The following is a 16,916-nucleotide window of genomic DNA, read 5'->3' as shown; positions in this document are numbered from 1 at the left end:
AAACTTAACATTTTAACAAAAAGTCATTAAAATCATAATATGGCAGCTTAAAGGGCCCCTATAGACCTCAACCTTCCCCTAATGTCTTCTTCATCGAGTTGGGGGTTAACATTTCTACCACGACGACCTCGTTCCATGTTCCTATCAATACGAAAATTCTTGTTAAGTCTCATAAATAGTCTCTTTATTTATGATTCAATCCGATTTTTGATTCAACTGATTTCGGGGTTCTCTAAATAGGTCGGCTTCCCACATAATCAAGGGGATAAAGATACTCATATAGAACGCATTATTAGTTAATAATTTCATGCACCTTCTGAAAATCTTTTTGAACTTCTGTTTCAGGGGATCTTATTTTAATAAGATGAGATATTTTTCCATCCAAAAATATTTAAAAACTGAATTACCACTCTCTAGAAGATTTTCTCTCTCTAGGCCAAAACTGGTAGAAACAAGATCTTTTATATTTCTAAAGAGGGATTTGATTACAGGGGAAGATGCTGGACATCTTAAAAGGTTGGGGATAGACAATGGCACATCTCCAACATGGGCGATCGAATGAGCAGTGTCATGTCCTGTTTTGACAAAACCTGGTCTCAAGACTCTTCATTTCCTTGAACCACTCACCATGACTTGTCATGTGGTTCGAAGCACCTAAGTCAACATACCATACATCATCTTTACATGCTACTACATCATTTCCAGACACAGCATTAACCACATGTTGCATAACAAACAACCTCTCATTATTCTCATTATGCATAGTTGTTTTGCTGCCTTTTCCATTTCGCATGTCACTCTGCTTCTTATAGAAATCTGCCTACACAGGCCCATGCTTACCACAATAAAAATAGCCTTGTGTATCATTATGCTGCCTTTGCCAATTACCACGACCTCATTGACTCCCCCTGACTCTAAACTAGCTTCTTCCACCTATATGTCCAAGGCCTCGCCTTTAACATCAACAAAAAGGGCCCACACTCAAGCAGTTGTTTGGCTACTACGAAACGACTCATGTGGATGTCTGCTTGGTAGCTCTACCGCGTCTTTCATTGTTCCCCTCCTCCCACTCCTACCTCGTGATGGGACTTTGTCCGCACATACTCTATCTACTACAGATAGCTTTTTCGACCAGTTTCGAGGACAGACCTGCAATCAAGAGGGGGGTATGTTAACCACTCTGGTTAACATGACCTTTGTAATCCATCTTTTTTGTAACCATGCTAAGTTCCAATTGTAAATGAGATAAGGGATGACCGAGCTTACGACTTGTGTAATGCCGATCGTTAAGGAATTGATGTACATAGATCTAGTTAAACTAGGAAGACTAGTTTTGGGCCCCCATTTGTAAAAGTGAGCTCATGTATATAAGACATTTTATGGAATATGAAAAGGGACAATCCCATTTGGCTCAATTGAGTCTTACCTTCTCTCCCTCTATCTCTCTCTTGAGCTTATGGTAGTTTGCTTATTTGTGATGCTTGCATGCTTGTGATTGTTGGTGTATGTGAATAGGAATGGTGTTGCTCTCCCTTCTCTCCTTCTCTCCCTTCTCATTGCTCTCCACCTTGTCTTCTTTACATATATGATGGACATGAGGTAGAGGTAGAGCTCTCCATAGCTCCTTCCCTATTGCTCCTACTACCTAGCTTACTTGGATATCTCTTTGGGTGACACAAAGAGAGTGTAGAGTGAGCCCCTACCGGCCTCACATCAGGGAGTTAACCCTAATAGGGTTGACCAAGTGCAAGTCACCGGATTTGACCCTTGCAAGCACTCTCTTCTTCTTCTCTCTTGTGTTTGTGAGGTAGCATGTTAAACCATTAACAAAGAGCTAGACTTTAAGCCCTATGATGTAAATAAACCCCTATCCCACTATGATGGCAAGAAATGGCTATATGGCCATATCTTGACACCTTGATATTCCCACCTCTACATGAGATATAATTGACATACAATCAACTATTTATCCAGCCCCATATTTAGAGGAAGAACATCTCTAGAGAAATAAGTCATTAGAGAAAAGGAAGAAATGGCCCTTGGGCCATATCTCCAAACCAGATGGCTCTACTTACACATCTCAAAAGAGGAGATATTTGTCTAGGGAGATATACATAAAAGATATGGCTACATGGACATATCTCCATTCCTTCAATTGCTTACCTTTGGAAGAGATATGGATCCCAAGGCCTAAGATATTTTTTAGAGCTATGCTTACGCATTCTAAGATAGGTATTGTCTTAAATCCATTTCTCTATTTCCATGGCCATGCAATTCTAGATCCAAGAGCTAGACTTTAAGGCCCATGTTGTGGCTCTAATGCCCTATTTAGTAGATGGGGAGAAATGGTTCTGTTGCCATATATCCAAACCTTGAGATATGGCTATAGAGTAATAAGTCATTAGAGAAATGAGAGAAATATCCCTTGGGCTATTACCATATGGCTCTACTTTCATATCTTAAAGTCATGAGCTACCCACCTCTAATGCCCTTTTGAGCCCATGTTGTGGCTTTGAATCTATAACCCCCCATAACTATTGCATTAAGAGGAGATATTGCTCTAGAGCCATATATCCATAAAAGGTATTGCTACATGGTCATATCCATAAAAGATATTGCTCTAGAGCCATATATCCATAAAAGGTATTGCTACATGGTCATATCTCCATTCCCTATGCCACCTACCCCCTTGGAAGAGATATGGCACAAGGATCATTTCTTCATTCCCAACTCTAGAGACATGAGCTTCCAATATATTGAAAAGATATGGACCTTGAGGTATTTTTTAGAGCGTTTCTATATGTTCTAAGCTAAATATGGCAATTGAGCCATTTATCCACCACTGTCATGACCATTTAACAACTCTAGAGCCAATAGCCAAACTCTATGGCTATACCTCAAGACCTTGAGATTTCCACTTCTACATAAGATATGACCCACCAACTATGATCAACTATTTATTAAGCCCCATCTCTAGAGGAGGCATGGATTACGAGCAATGAGTCATTATAGTAAAGGGAAAAATGGCCCTTGTGCCACATCTCCAAACCATATGGCTCTACTTTCATATCTCAATGCTATGATCTACCCACCTCTAATTCCTTTAGCTAGACTTTTGTGGCTCTACTTTCATATCTCAATGCTATGATCTATCTCAATGCTATGATCTACCCACCTCTAATTCCTTTAGCTAGACTTTTGTGGCTCAGCTCTAAAACCATAACCTACTAGATCAAGCAAAGATATTTCTTTACAATGATATCTATAAAGATATGGCTACATGGACCTACCTTCATTCCTTGAGACACCTACCTTTGGAAGAGATATGGCGCCCAAGGGTCATTTCTTTACACCCACCAATCTCTTAAAAAGATATGGATCTTAACCTAGTTTTTAAAGCCATGCCTACTCAGTTTAAGCTAGATGTGGCCAAAAAGCCACTTCTTTGCTGCCATGGCCTTGCAACTCTAAATCCAAGAGATGGACTTTAAGCCTCATGTTTTGGCTCTCAATCTGTATATAGTAGATGGGAATAAATGTCTCTATGTCCATATCTCTAAACCTTGAGAAATGTCTCTAAAGCAACAAGTCATTAGAGAAAAGGGAGAAATGGTCCTTCGGCCATATCGCTAAATCATATGGCTCTATCTCCATATCTCAATGTCATGAGCTAGCCACCTCTAATGCCTTGAGGTGAACTTAGAGACCATGTTGTGGCTCTGAAGCCATAACCCACTAGAGATTACTAAGAGACATTGCTCTAGGGTGATATATCCAGATAAGGTATGGATACATGGCCATATCTCCATTCCTTGAGCCACCTACCTTGGAAGAGATATGGCCCAAGGGTCATTTCTTCATACTCACCTCTAGAGGCATGAGCTACCAGTATCTTCAATAGATATGGATCTTGAGCTACCAATATCTTCAATAGATATGGATCTTGAGCCATATTTTAGAGTCATGTCTACACAATCTAAGCTACATGCGGCCCCACAAAGCCATTTATCTAGTACTATGGCTATGCAACTCTAGAGCTAAGAGCTAAACCTTAATCCTCATGTTGTGGCTATAAAGACCTATCCACTAGATGAGGAAAAATTTCTCTATGGCCATATCCAGAGAAGACCTAGAGATTCCCACCTCTACATGAGAGATGACCCACCTCTACATGAGAGATGACCCACCTCCCAATCAACTATTTCTCTAGAGGAGGCATGGCTCTAGAGTGATACATAACTAGAAAAAAGGGATAGATGACCCTTGGTCCATATCTCTAAACCATATGGCTCTAATTCCATATCTCAATGCCATGAAATACCATGTATAATTCCCTTAGCTAGACTCCATGTATAATGCCCTCTGCTAGACTCCATGTATAATGCCCTTAGCTAGACTCCATGTTGTGACTCTGAAGCCTCAACCCTCTAAATTGAGAGGAGATATTTCTCTAGGGCAAGATATGGCTACATGGCGAATTCTCCATTCCTTGAGCCACCTACCTTTGTAAGAGATATAATCAAAGGGTCGCTTCTTCACACCACCTCTAGAGGTATAAACTACCAATCTTTGCAAAAGATATGGATCTTCAACCATTTTATAGATCCATGCCTATACACTCTATGCTAAATATGGCCATATAGCCATATCTCCATTGCCACCATGGCCATGCATATCTAGAGCCAATAGATAGACTTTAAACCCTATGATGTGGATCTAAACTCCTATCCCTCTATGATGGCAAGAAATGGCTCTATGGCCATATCTTGAGACCTTGAGCTTCCCACCTCTACATGAGATATAACTAACCTACAATCAACTATTTATCTAGCCCCGTATCTAGAGGAGGAACATCTCTAGAGAAATAAATCATTAGAGAAAAGGGAGAAATGGCCCTTGGGCCATATCTCCAAACCATATGGCTCTACTTACATATCTCAAAAGAGGAGATATTTCTCTAGGGTGATATCCATAAAAGATATGGCTACATGGCCATATCTCCATTCCTTCAATTTCTTACCTTTGGAAGAGATATGGCCCAAGGCTTAAGACATTTTTTAGAGCTATGCTTACACATTCTAAGATAGATATTGCCTGAAATCCATTTCTCCATTTCCATGGCCATGCGACTCTAAAGCCAAGAGCTAGACTTTAAGCCCCATGTTGTGGCTCTAATGCCCTATTTAGTAGATGGCACAAATGGTTCTAAGGCCATATATCCAAACTTAAGATATGGCTCTAGAGAAACAAGTCATTAGAGAGAAAAGGGAGAAATATTCCCTAGGCTATTGTTGGTCGTTGGCCAGCTTGTGCCGTGGGCTAGAGCTATTAAGCAACTAGGTAGCCGCCCTGCACACAGAGCTACGTGTCAGCACCGCCAATTGTCATGGCCAGCCAAATGTTAGTTAAAGTACTTTATTACAAGAACAGCGCTCCCTTAACACCTAGTTGGCGCACCTTATCACCGGCGGGGGAATCACAGTACCAACGGCTACTATAAGCAAACAATATAAAAGGCTGGATCCTGAACTTTGCAAGGCTGGCTCTCGCCGATTGTATCATATTTTCTCTTTGAAATAAAGCAAGACTGTTCTTCTATTTCTTCTTTCTATATATGCATTTTCTCTTGATTATTTCCCTGTATATTCATTTCCATTTATATATTATGTTGAGTAAGGTTGTTTGTTAAGTCATCATCGTGTGTCTTTGTACGCCTTTCATTAAGCGATCACCGTAGCCTTTGGACTATGTCTATTTTGTGTTGGGCTCGTATCCACGTGATGTATATTGTACACATAACCAGAGACTCTCAATAGGTTGCTCGGTGGAATAAGCATTCAATTCCCCTACCCAACACTTTGGCGACCATGCGGGTAGCCACCCTGCCTCAGAGGAGTCGCATGTCAGCACCGCCAATTGTTAGGGCCAGCTGAATGTTAGTTAGAGTACTTTATTACAAGAATGGCACTTCCTTAACACCCAGTCGGTGCACCTTATCATCGGGGCGGGGGAATCATAGTACTAACAACAGCTACTGCAAGCAAACAGTATAAAAGGATGGATCCTGAACTTTGCAAGGCTAGTTCCGATTGTATCATATTTTCTCTTTGAAATAAAGCAAGATTGTTCTTCTATTTCTTCTTTTTGTATATGTGTTTTTTCCTGATTGTGTCTCTGTATATTCATTTACGTTCATATATTATGTTAAGGTTGTCTATTAAGTCATTATGTCTGTGTACCCCTTTCATCATTAGGTGATCGCCATAGCCTGTGGACTGTGTGTGTTTTGTGTTGGGCTCGTATCCACCTAGTGTATGCTATGTGCATAACCAGAGACTCTCAAGAGGTTGCTTGGGGGAATAAGCAATAAATTCCCCCACCAACATGTTGGCAAACACGATGCTTTTTGCTGCTTCTTGTTGGTGACATTTCGCTTGCTGCCTAATTGTCATTGTGTTTAAATCTACTCTCCTTGTTTTCAAACCCATCCTTCATGTCAGCACACATAAAAGGCACTACTTGGTGCACGACCAAGCTCAAGAATCCCTTTTTGCTAGACCCAAAGAGAAACTCACCACATCCAAACCAAAACAAAGAGACTTCCAATCAAAAGAAGAACCAGTCACCCCTACTACCCCACCCCACTATACCACCTCCACCAACACCACCACCACCCCCATAGCCCCGTCCCCTTAACACCGTGAAGTATCCCAAGTTCTTCGAGAAATCCTCGAAGGATGTGGATGCTCACATCCTACTATTTGATAGTGCTTGGCATGTGAATGTACCCAGCCCGATGGACCAACACCTCAAAAAGGCCACGTATGTCCCAACACTCCAGAAGATTGCTGCTCTCTGGGTTGCTTAGTATGAGTACAACCATTTACCCACTTATGATGCCATTCGTGATGCCTTCCTTCAATGGTTTAGGGAAGATAAGACATTCGTGCATCTGCTCGATAAGCTATACAGGATGAATCAGAAGAGCCTCTGAGTTGCAAAATTCAAGAAGCTTCTTCGCCAGCTAGATGCAACCAATCATCCCATGGAAGAAATCCTCAATTCTTACTTCATAAAGGGTCTCAGCAAGCAACTCAAACACTCTGTCATCCTACCATAACTATTGAGCAACTTGTTGACTCAACTCTTAGAGCTGAGCATGTGATGGTAGGCTCCGTTCAACAAAGACAATGGCAAGTCCAAGAAGTCCTCATCCGGAACTTTGGACAAGGAGGATGATTCCAATGATCCCACAGCAAGTGAGGAATCGGAGGAGGAGGAAGAAGATCGCAAGGCACGGTCGAAGAGCAAGAAGGCAAGAAAGACATCCAAGGAACTGGCTGTCGTGGCTTAGATGACCAATGAAGGTGCAAGGTCCACTCCAACCGTCCGATCAGGCACTTGGTGTGCGAGGTGTCACAATCATGGACATGGAGCCGAAGAGTGTGGCTTGAATAAAATCTGGTGCACCATTTGCAGAACGGGCACACATACAACTGAAGCCTATCACCCTGCTACAATGGTAGGAGAGCCCCTCCGCAACCACTGATCCAAGCTCCCGTTGTGGCCACAATTGTGGCCGCCGCAATCCAACCCGCTCAGCCAATGGCTCTGCACTGGACCCGTACCAAAGACCCAAATTTTGCCCACGCGAAAACTTTCCTCCTAGGTATGTGACCAGTGCTCAAAGAACTACCTTCAGTTGCTTTTATTGCCATGGACAAGTCCACTAGAAGTCTAACTATGAAATCTAGAGAAAGCATAGGGAAAAAATAGAGGGAGCCCAAACTTCAGCATCCTAGACTCTAAAAAGCTTGCAAACTATAATAACATGAATTATGCATAACCCTAGGCTCTAAAAAAGCTTGTAAAAAATCCATGAAGCTTGCAAAACAACCACAAGCTCATTAAAAAAATTTCCTTATAGTAGTAGGGGTGATTAGAGAGAATGAACTAAGGGAGATTAGAGAGAATTTAGGTAAGAAAAGAGGTGGGTAGAGCTTAGAGCTACTATTATGTGTGATTAGCAAAAGTGACTAAGTGTAATGCTCTCTGCATCATAAGCTTCAAGACTTGTAAGACTAGAACTTTGATTCTCCACCCAAGTTCCATATTCCAAATGGACCCTAAACACATGGTTATATAGGCCTAAGCGATGCATGACCTTCCAACTTTAGACCCTTAATCTTTCATTAGCTAAGCATGGCCCTTTCCCTATCCAATGCGTCCTCAACTCCCCCTAGAAGGGGGTGCCTACTTCCGTGGCCTTTGGGCTTCCCTTATGCACCATCTACATCCCTTTTACTTTAACCTTAATGCCTATTAAGCATTGCTTTAAGTATTTCCAATTCAAAATCCCCTGAACTTTATTTATATGCAAACCTTTCACATATAAGTAATCTTTTCTAGTCTTACCTTATAGTGTTTCCTGTCAGTCTCATAACATTAAGTTATTGAAAACCCTAATCAAGTAGCTTAGAGCTAAGAATATGTGTGATTTAGCAAGCGACTAAGCTATTCAAAACCTTAATCAAGTAGATTAGAGCTAAGATTATGTGTGATTTAGCAAGCGAGATTAGAGAGAATATAGCCAACACTACAAGAAAAGCAAGCAATAGTAGCGTTTATTTGCGATGTTTTACGTTACGCTACTATAAGCATCGCTCATCAATGGCACTATAAAACCACCAATATAACTGCCACAGTGCTATATAAACACCAGTATAAATGTCACTCAAAGGCACTATAAAAAAGACACTGTGAAACTTGTGTCGAAATAAAAACATATAAAGCAATTTAAAGTCCAAAAACTTGTCAAACATCCAAATATTTTTGAAATACAACAACAAAATCACCAAATTGTTACGAATTGATTAATATGTATATAGGTTATGATGATGATATTATATATATATATAATTAGTACCATCATTAATTCCATCTTGCAACAATAAATCCATGCATGTCATCATGGTTTATGACTTTTTGAATGAGGCAATGAGATTCACAAAATTGGGCATAGTCTCTCATAAGTCATCTCCATGAGTTTTGGTGTTTATATTATATAATTTCTAGAGGGGTGTCAAATATAGTAGGTAAAAAATAAGGGTTTACATTGCTAGGTTTTATGATATAACCTTGTGTTTTAGACTACACATGTGTGGGTGTTAATACTTAGAAGTAAACAAGTAGTGAACCAAAGATAAAAATATCAAAATGGCCTAATATGAGGATACTAAAAATAAAAGTTAAATTATTGCATGGAAAAATAGATCTTGGAGTGCCATTACAAAAGAAGGCTTTATGAGAACATGGGTTTAGAGTTGACATAATGTGATAAGAATAGATGCTTGTACTTGTATACACATTAAAAATTATCATGCATAAATTAGTGGTTTTGAATGACTTTGGCTATTATAAATGCAGTTGTTGAGGCCATGGCTCCAATCACAGCTGTTTGAAGAGCACTTACAAATGGCTTGGTGCCAACTAATTTCCCCTTCACATAACCGAACCCTAGCAAAGAACATAAAGTCACTCCTGTTGAGACCATAAGTGAAACTTGCATGTTTGCAATGGCCATGTAAGGTAATAGGGGCACTAAACCACCTATGATGTAGGACAAAGCTATTGTTATAGCACTCCTCAATGCTCTTTGTGGATCTGGCTTTTGTAAACCAAGCTCAAACCTGTTCAAAAAGAAACTAGATTAAATATTATAGCTTCAAAGGCTTTTTCTCCAATCAATGATTATAAAGTAGAAAGCTATTTTCCCTCTTTTAGTAATGACAAATGTGTATAATTTTCTTAGAACTCTATCATTAAATATTTCTATAAATTAGTTCTGTCTTATCAAGACTTGATTTTTTTAAACATAGACTTAATGATTTCATAACTAAATTGTTTCTACCTCTTCATTCAATTGCCACACCAAGTCCATGGGTGAATATCAATTAAAAAAACGGGGGAGTAGAGAGAGAGAGAGAGAGAGAGAGAGAGTCCTCTCTCTCTCTCTCTCTCTCTCTCTCTCTCTCTCTCTCTCTCTCTCTCTCTCTCTCTCTCTCTCTCTCTCTCTCTCTCTCTCTCTATAAACTTATATAAAGGGGGGGTTAACTTATATAAAGAGAGAGAGAGAGAGGACTCTCTCTCTCTCTCTCTCTCTCTCTCTCTCTCTCTCTCTCTCTCTCTCTCTCTCTCTCTCTCAATAAACTTATATAAAGGGGGGGTTTAACTTATATAAAGGGGGGACTTAAAGCGGTGAATGTCCTTTATATATAAACTTATATAAGAGGAGGAGGGACTTAAAGCGGTGAATGTCCTTTATATATAAACTTATATAAGAGGAGGAGGGACTTAAAGCGGTGAATGTTCTCTCTCTCTAGCTTTGTGTCATGTTGTAGCTATTTTGGACTCTATCATCTCATGGTCATTTGTAATGTTTGAACCCTCAAGCTCATTGATAAGAAGAACCTTTTCTATCTTTTGTAGTAGTTAAGATAACACTATTATTTTGGGCACTACTTATTTCTTAGCAACTATCCTCTATAATTAGCTATTTGAGGGGGGGCTATCCTAAGGGAGCTTTGATTATCATATGATCTTAAGAACAAGCTATGCTTACTGATGCTTACACATATTCATCAATGTGCTGAAATTACCAATTTGCTTGATGTTTTAATGGAACTCTAGTGAAGTGTTACAGCTTATGCAAGGCATTCTTGTCATGGTAGCTATGGTTGTCATGCTATAAACATTGATGTCAAGTTGAGAGTCAAATATATTAACTATATTTCCCTACTTTCATAATTCAAAATTCATTTGCACAACCTCATCATGAAGTCTACCCAATCATTGGGTCGTTTCCTTAGAGCATCCACTAGTGGTTTGCTTTCAAGAGGTTGTAATCCAAACTTGCCAAGAATTTCTGTGACCTCCTCAGCTTCTATGTGCACCCAAAAAAAGAAGTCAAGGATTTATTATGTGTTTTAGTATTTTTATTTTTATATTTCAAAAAAGTAATTAAGAACATTATGTAGTTCAATATTGGAGGGTTAGAAAGTTGTCTAAAAATTTTGTTCTATTAAAGGAATCAATACAAAAGCCATATTCTTAGAGTAAACAAGATTCAACAATAAGATAGAGTGCACAAATTTTAGCATACTAGTGAGGGTTTGAATCCCAGTCTCCCCACTTTTGTAATACAAGTAAAGTTTGACCTCTTTATTGTATTCTCACAAGCAATAATTGAATGTATATACAAGTTTGGCTTTTTTATTGTATTCCCACAAGAAATAATTAAATGTATATACAAGTTTGACTATTTTTATTGTATTCTCACAAGTAATAATTGAATGTGAAGTAATCAAAATCAAGAAAACTATCATACACAAGAACAAACACAATGAAATGTGCTAGCAAAGTAGAAGAAGTGATTTGATTTCAAGTGATTGAGAAGTTCATTATTTAAGGAAGCAAAGGAATGATCCTTAGAAAGAGTCATCATTATGTAGAAAAACCAACATGTTCTGACTTGCCTACAAACCTACAAGTAGTAGAAATCATAATCTATACAAACCATCGAAAAAGTCTTAAATATAGACATATTATTTGAGATTGAAAGGGGAAAAAGCATGTACCATCTTCTGGCAAAGCCTTGACCTCTTGCTCTTCCCGTTTCTTCTCACGAATATAGTGCTCCATGTCACTTTTAGCTGCTAAGTATCTGCTTTTTATTAAAAGCTAATAATTAGTTACGCATTCAATCACCAAAGAAAATAAAGCTTCTTAAATATTAGACACATTGCAAAAAAATCCTTAAATTGATACATGGAATACTATCATGGGCAATGTATGTGTGTGCGCATGTGTGTGTGTGTGTGTGTGTGTGTGTGTGTGTGTGTGTGTGTGTGTGTGTGTGTGAGAGAGAGAGAGAGAGAGAGAGAGAGAGAGAGAGAGTATAGCTGAGCCAATGGACCATATATGATCCATATGACGGTACTCAAATGTGGGGGAAGGGACTTACTTGAATCTGATGGTGGGGAGCCCGATGTATAAATTGCTATGCATGAGAGAGAGAGAGAGAGAGAGAGAGAGAGAGAGAGAGAGAGAGATCAATTCATGCCTTGGTGTGCTATTCATGAGAGAGAGAGGGATCAATTCATGCATTGGTTTGCTCATAACTAAGTTACAAGGCTGATTATTTATGGATTTGAAAATGTAGTTATTACTTTGGGATTCAATTAGTAGAAAAAGCTAGAGAGAGAGCGTATGCCAATGGCAATTAGTAGAAAAAGCTAGAGAGAGAGAGAGAGAGAGAGAGTACCCGCCAAGGCCCATGGCAATTGCGCCGGCAGCAACCTCAGCGAGGCCGGCGGTGACGACGAGGGAGGATGAGGTGCCGGACAAGCCCGCGGCCAGCGCAAACGGGACGGTGAGTCCGTCGGACAGCCCTATGATCACGTCCCGCACGAGCTCGCCGGATGTAAAATGAGGCTCCACGTGAGGTTTAAAGGATTTAGGAGGAGGAGGAGGAGGAGGAGGAGGGGAAGAAGACGACCCAACGTCCATAGCTGGCGCACCAAAAAAACAAACACACACACACACACACAGAGACAGACACTAGAGAGAGAGAGCTATGGCGAACCAAAACACACACACACAGAGAGAGAGAGAGAGAGGGAGAGAGAGAGAGAGAGAGAGTCTCTATTGCCCCCTCCACCTTACACCCCTATATGCAGAAAGCCGAGATTCTTGATCACCAAGCTTGCTTCCCACGTGAGCTTAGGCACACTTCATGGATGAAGTATGAAGATCAAGTAGGAATCAATGAAGTGATATTGGGAGACCTACAAGTACAGCATCAAATCACATCGAATAAGGCACCATAATTGTAAGAATTTTAGGTATTTGCCATGCAGGTGAATACTACCATCCCAAAGGTATGTGGGAATACATGGGAATGTGACATACTTGAATCTGAATATACACCTTTACATAGATCTCATTCAATATCATTTCTACTCGTGTGCATTAGAGAGACCTCACTTTTAAGCAAACTCCCATAGCACACGTGTGCACGGGGCAATATCAAATGAGTATGTATACATATTTTAATAAACAAACCATTTCATATATATATATATATATATATATATATATATATATATGAAATGGTTTGTCTATTAAAATATGTATACATATATATAGACACACACACACACACACACACACACACACACACACACACACACACATATATATATACATATATATATGGGCATATATACATATGAATGAGGAAGTAATATTCCTCTACTAAAAGAAGTGTTTCTCTAAGTGAAATACTTAAAAAAGAGAAATTATTCCAAGTTAAAGATTTGTTTAAGTTTGATTTAAAAGGAAAGGTTAGAAATCTTTAAACACAATTTTTATTATGATTATAAGCATGCTCTAGTAAAAGAGAGTAAAATTTCTCTCTTGAAAAGAGGTGAAGTATGAGACCTTAAAAAAGATAAGGCTATCTTCTGAATATTGAACATACAACACTCCCAAGCTAACACCCCAATAGAGATTACATGGCCTCTAAAGTTTTGTCACACCTGCCACATAAACTGATGGAAAACAATATGCTCCAAGAAAGTCTGGTTAACCTTAAGAGGAGCCTTTCCCAATAATGGCCTATAAGAATCCATAGAATGGCTATGCATCTCCAATACCAAAGAGAAATGATTTGACAAAATATGATTATATTCCGCTTGCATGGACAATATCTCTATATATATATGTGTGTGTCTATATATATGTATACATATTTTAATAGACAAACCATTTCATATATATATATATATATATATATATATATATATATATATATCTACACACACACACACACACACACACTTATACTAGTTCATATAATATATAGATATGTACATATATGTATATATATGAAAGGGTTTATCTATTTATAGAAAAAATCTTTTAATGTTAATATCAAACACCCCTATTATAAGTCATATATACTAGTAGCTAATAAAGAATAAACTCTTGTAATTCTAAAGATTATTAGTAGACCTAGTTGAATAGCATGATGTCCCCCTCATGTGCACTCAAGTAATATCACATATTTTTTTATAGTGATGCACCCAAGGTGTACACACGTCCCTCTCATGTGCACTCAAGTGATACCGCATATTTTTTATAGTGATGCACCCAAAGTGTACTCACGTCCCCCTCATGTGCACTTAAGTGATATCACTTGTATTTTTTTCTAGTGATGCACCCAAGGTGTACACATGTACAACCATTATACCATGCACGAGCCTAAATATTATTTTTCACTATTTTCCACAGTTCATTAGAGCTAAAAATAAGCTTCATATGAGAGAGATTTGATTAAGGTTTTAAATAGCTTAGTTGCTAAATCACACATAATCTTAGATCTAAGCTCTACACAAGGAGACACCTATACCAACCCTTTTCTTAGATATATTCTCTCTAATCTCCCCTACTACATAACCTCATATCTAAGCTCTACATAAAGAGACACACCTATACCATCCCTTTTCTTCGATATATTCTCTCTAATCTCCCCTGCTACATTTTCTTGCAGGCTATATTCTCTGTAATCTCCCCTACTACATAGTCTCATATCTGAGCTCTACATAAGGAGACACACCTATACCAACCCTTTTCTTAGCTATATTCTCTCTAATCTCCCTAGTACATTTTTGAAAGATGGATGATTCCATGCACAAAAAGGTCATTACATTTTGTCTCCTTAACACTTATGTGATGGAAAAGTGGATTGAGAAATATGAAGATACAAGAACGAGAAGGATAGAGGAGAGAATAGCATTTAAGAGATCAACACAAAGGCACATGGCATACCCACCCAACCTAAAGGCTCTTCCAAAGGATTGCAATATTGAATGGCTTAGAGATGCCCTAGAGCAAGCCGAAAGGATGGGAGAGGAGACTACAAGAGAGAATGGGAGTATGCAAGGAGATGTGACTACCATGTAAGTAAAGATATTTTAATATTTAACTAATATATATTGTATTTTGCTAAGATATATGATGTTGAATACTAAATTGCTTACATATAAGCTATATTTAAGATTTTTAATTGGATTGCAATATAAAGTGCATAATGTAATGTGAAGGTCAACATTTCCACACTCAACATGTGGAATCCAAGAGAATCACATATGATTGTGGTGTAATGGAAAGTTTTGACCAAGACAGTCGAGCTACTAGAAGAGATAATGACATTGTAGTGGAGAAACTTGAATATTGTGGAACGATTCAAGACATCTTGGAGATTAGATTTAGAGCTTTCAAAGTGTTCATCTTTGATATTAAGTGGTTCAAAGTGGTATACTACAGAGGTACTTAAGCAACCGTCAAGAAGCATCCAAGTGGATTTTTTGCAATTAACTCAACCAAATTATGGCAAGATTCAAGAGACACATATGTTCTACCACAACATTATGAACATATTTGTACTTGATTTTCAATTTTAATGAATCAATAGATAAAAGGAAGATATTGTATATATTTTCTTATAAAAAATTTATGGTTCTTCTTTTTAGGTTGTGTTTCATCTCGGACCAAAGAGATCCTGATTGGTTGTATATAATACAAGTCACCCCTCGATCTAAATGTATATTTCAAGAGATCAAGATGTTGAAGAAGAAATGCATAATGGATCATCAATGGAAGATGTACCATGAGGACCAAGAAATTAAACAAACCCATTCAGATTTTGAGAAATGCAATACGTATGAAGATCTACTATCTTTGGTTTCATCAAATGAAATCAATCAGTAACATGCAAGCTTACATACGTGGGCTTGGAGACATGAGTCTCGAGGCATGAACTTGGATACATGAGCATGTAGATGTGAGTCTAGTGGTATGAACCTGGACATGTGAACCTATAGATGTGAGAGCCTGTAGACATGAGTCTAAAGGTGTGAACTTAGACATGTGAGACTAGCAACATCAGGAAAAAAAACTTGTCTAAAGCCATTTTAAAACCTGCAGCACCAGAGACAATAGGGATCTTTGATGTGAACCTAATCTAGGTAAATTATGAAAATGGTAATATAATCAATTATAGTGCATTGAAACACACTCCCTCAAACCCACCAAGCCTTTCATCTCAACAGAGTGCTCCCTTGTTAAGAAGGCTAGACTCCTTTGGATCCACCTCAAGCGAGGAGATTTGGGAGAAAATGAGCTTTAGAAACATAGACGTGAGTGGAAACACCTGGAATAGAAGTTGTCGTCCCTCCAAACTCTGGATTTCATAATTGGCTCTATCAGCATCTGAAATTTTATGAATAAGGTATTCAACCATCCTATTTTTTGGTGTAGCTCCAGTGAAGGAGCAAGAGCAGGATGAGGAACCTCAAGGCTCGCTCCCATAGGAAGTAGTCAAACCATGTTTAATGACGCTATAATATTTCAAACATTTGGTGTCGATCCTGATCTGGCTTTATCCCAAGCTGATTTCAACAAGAATTGATTCAAGATGAAGAAATCTCCTTCACTATTCAATGAAAGCTTCAATGGGAAGCTTTAAGCTGCACCACCCGTGAATGATAAAGAGTAGTAGCAACCACCTATTGAACAAGCTATGGAAGGCTTGAAAGAAAGCTATGGAAAACTTGAATGCAATGTAGAGAAAACCAGAGAGTAGGCTACGGAAAGCTTTCTCTAGTACCATTGTTTTGGCTCACATAGAACATGGAGCTGGGCTCATATGCTCAAAGACAAGACTATAAGGGTGCAGTGTGTGAGAGAGCTTGGCAAGCTCAAAGGAGAGAGATGAATCTCTCTACAAGTATAAAGAGAAAGTATAAATAATTAAACAATCCTAAACTATGAATGAGGTTGCTTATATACCTAAC

At 38.7% G+C, this 16,916-nt stretch overlaps 1 protein-coding gene across 1 annotated transcript; it reads right to left on the bottom strand.

Annotated features, from left to right (window-relative positions):
• Nucleotides 1-9,268: 9,268 nt before the first annotated feature.
• On the bottom strand, nucleotides 9,269-12,643 carry LOC147619455 (vacuolar iron transporter 1-like). The gene is made up of 4 exons (XM_086773531.1): nucleotides 12,323-12,643; nucleotides 11,637-11,722; nucleotides 10,828-10,942; nucleotides 9,269-9,689 (listed from the first exon to the last, which is right to left on the bottom strand). The coding sequence occupies exons 1-4, from the start codon at nucleotides 12,565-12,567 to the stop codon at nucleotides 9,389-9,391; spliced, it is 747 nt and encodes a 248-aa protein (XP_086629657.1). The 5' UTR covers nucleotides 12,568-12,643; the 3' UTR covers nucleotides 9,269-9,388.
• Nucleotides 12,644-16,916: the final 4,273 nt, after the last annotated feature.

The sequence above is a fragment of the Cibotium barometz genome, chromosome 33, assembly GCF_041138505.1.
Source record: "Cibotium barometz isolate CiBa-2024 chromosome 33, ASM4113850v1, whole genome shotgun sequence".
Taxonomy (NCBI): Eukaryota; Viridiplantae; Streptophyta; class Polypodiopsida; order Cyatheales; family Cibotiaceae; genus Cibotium; species Cibotium barometz.
This window is presented reverse-complemented; position numbering and strand designations above follow the sequence as displayed.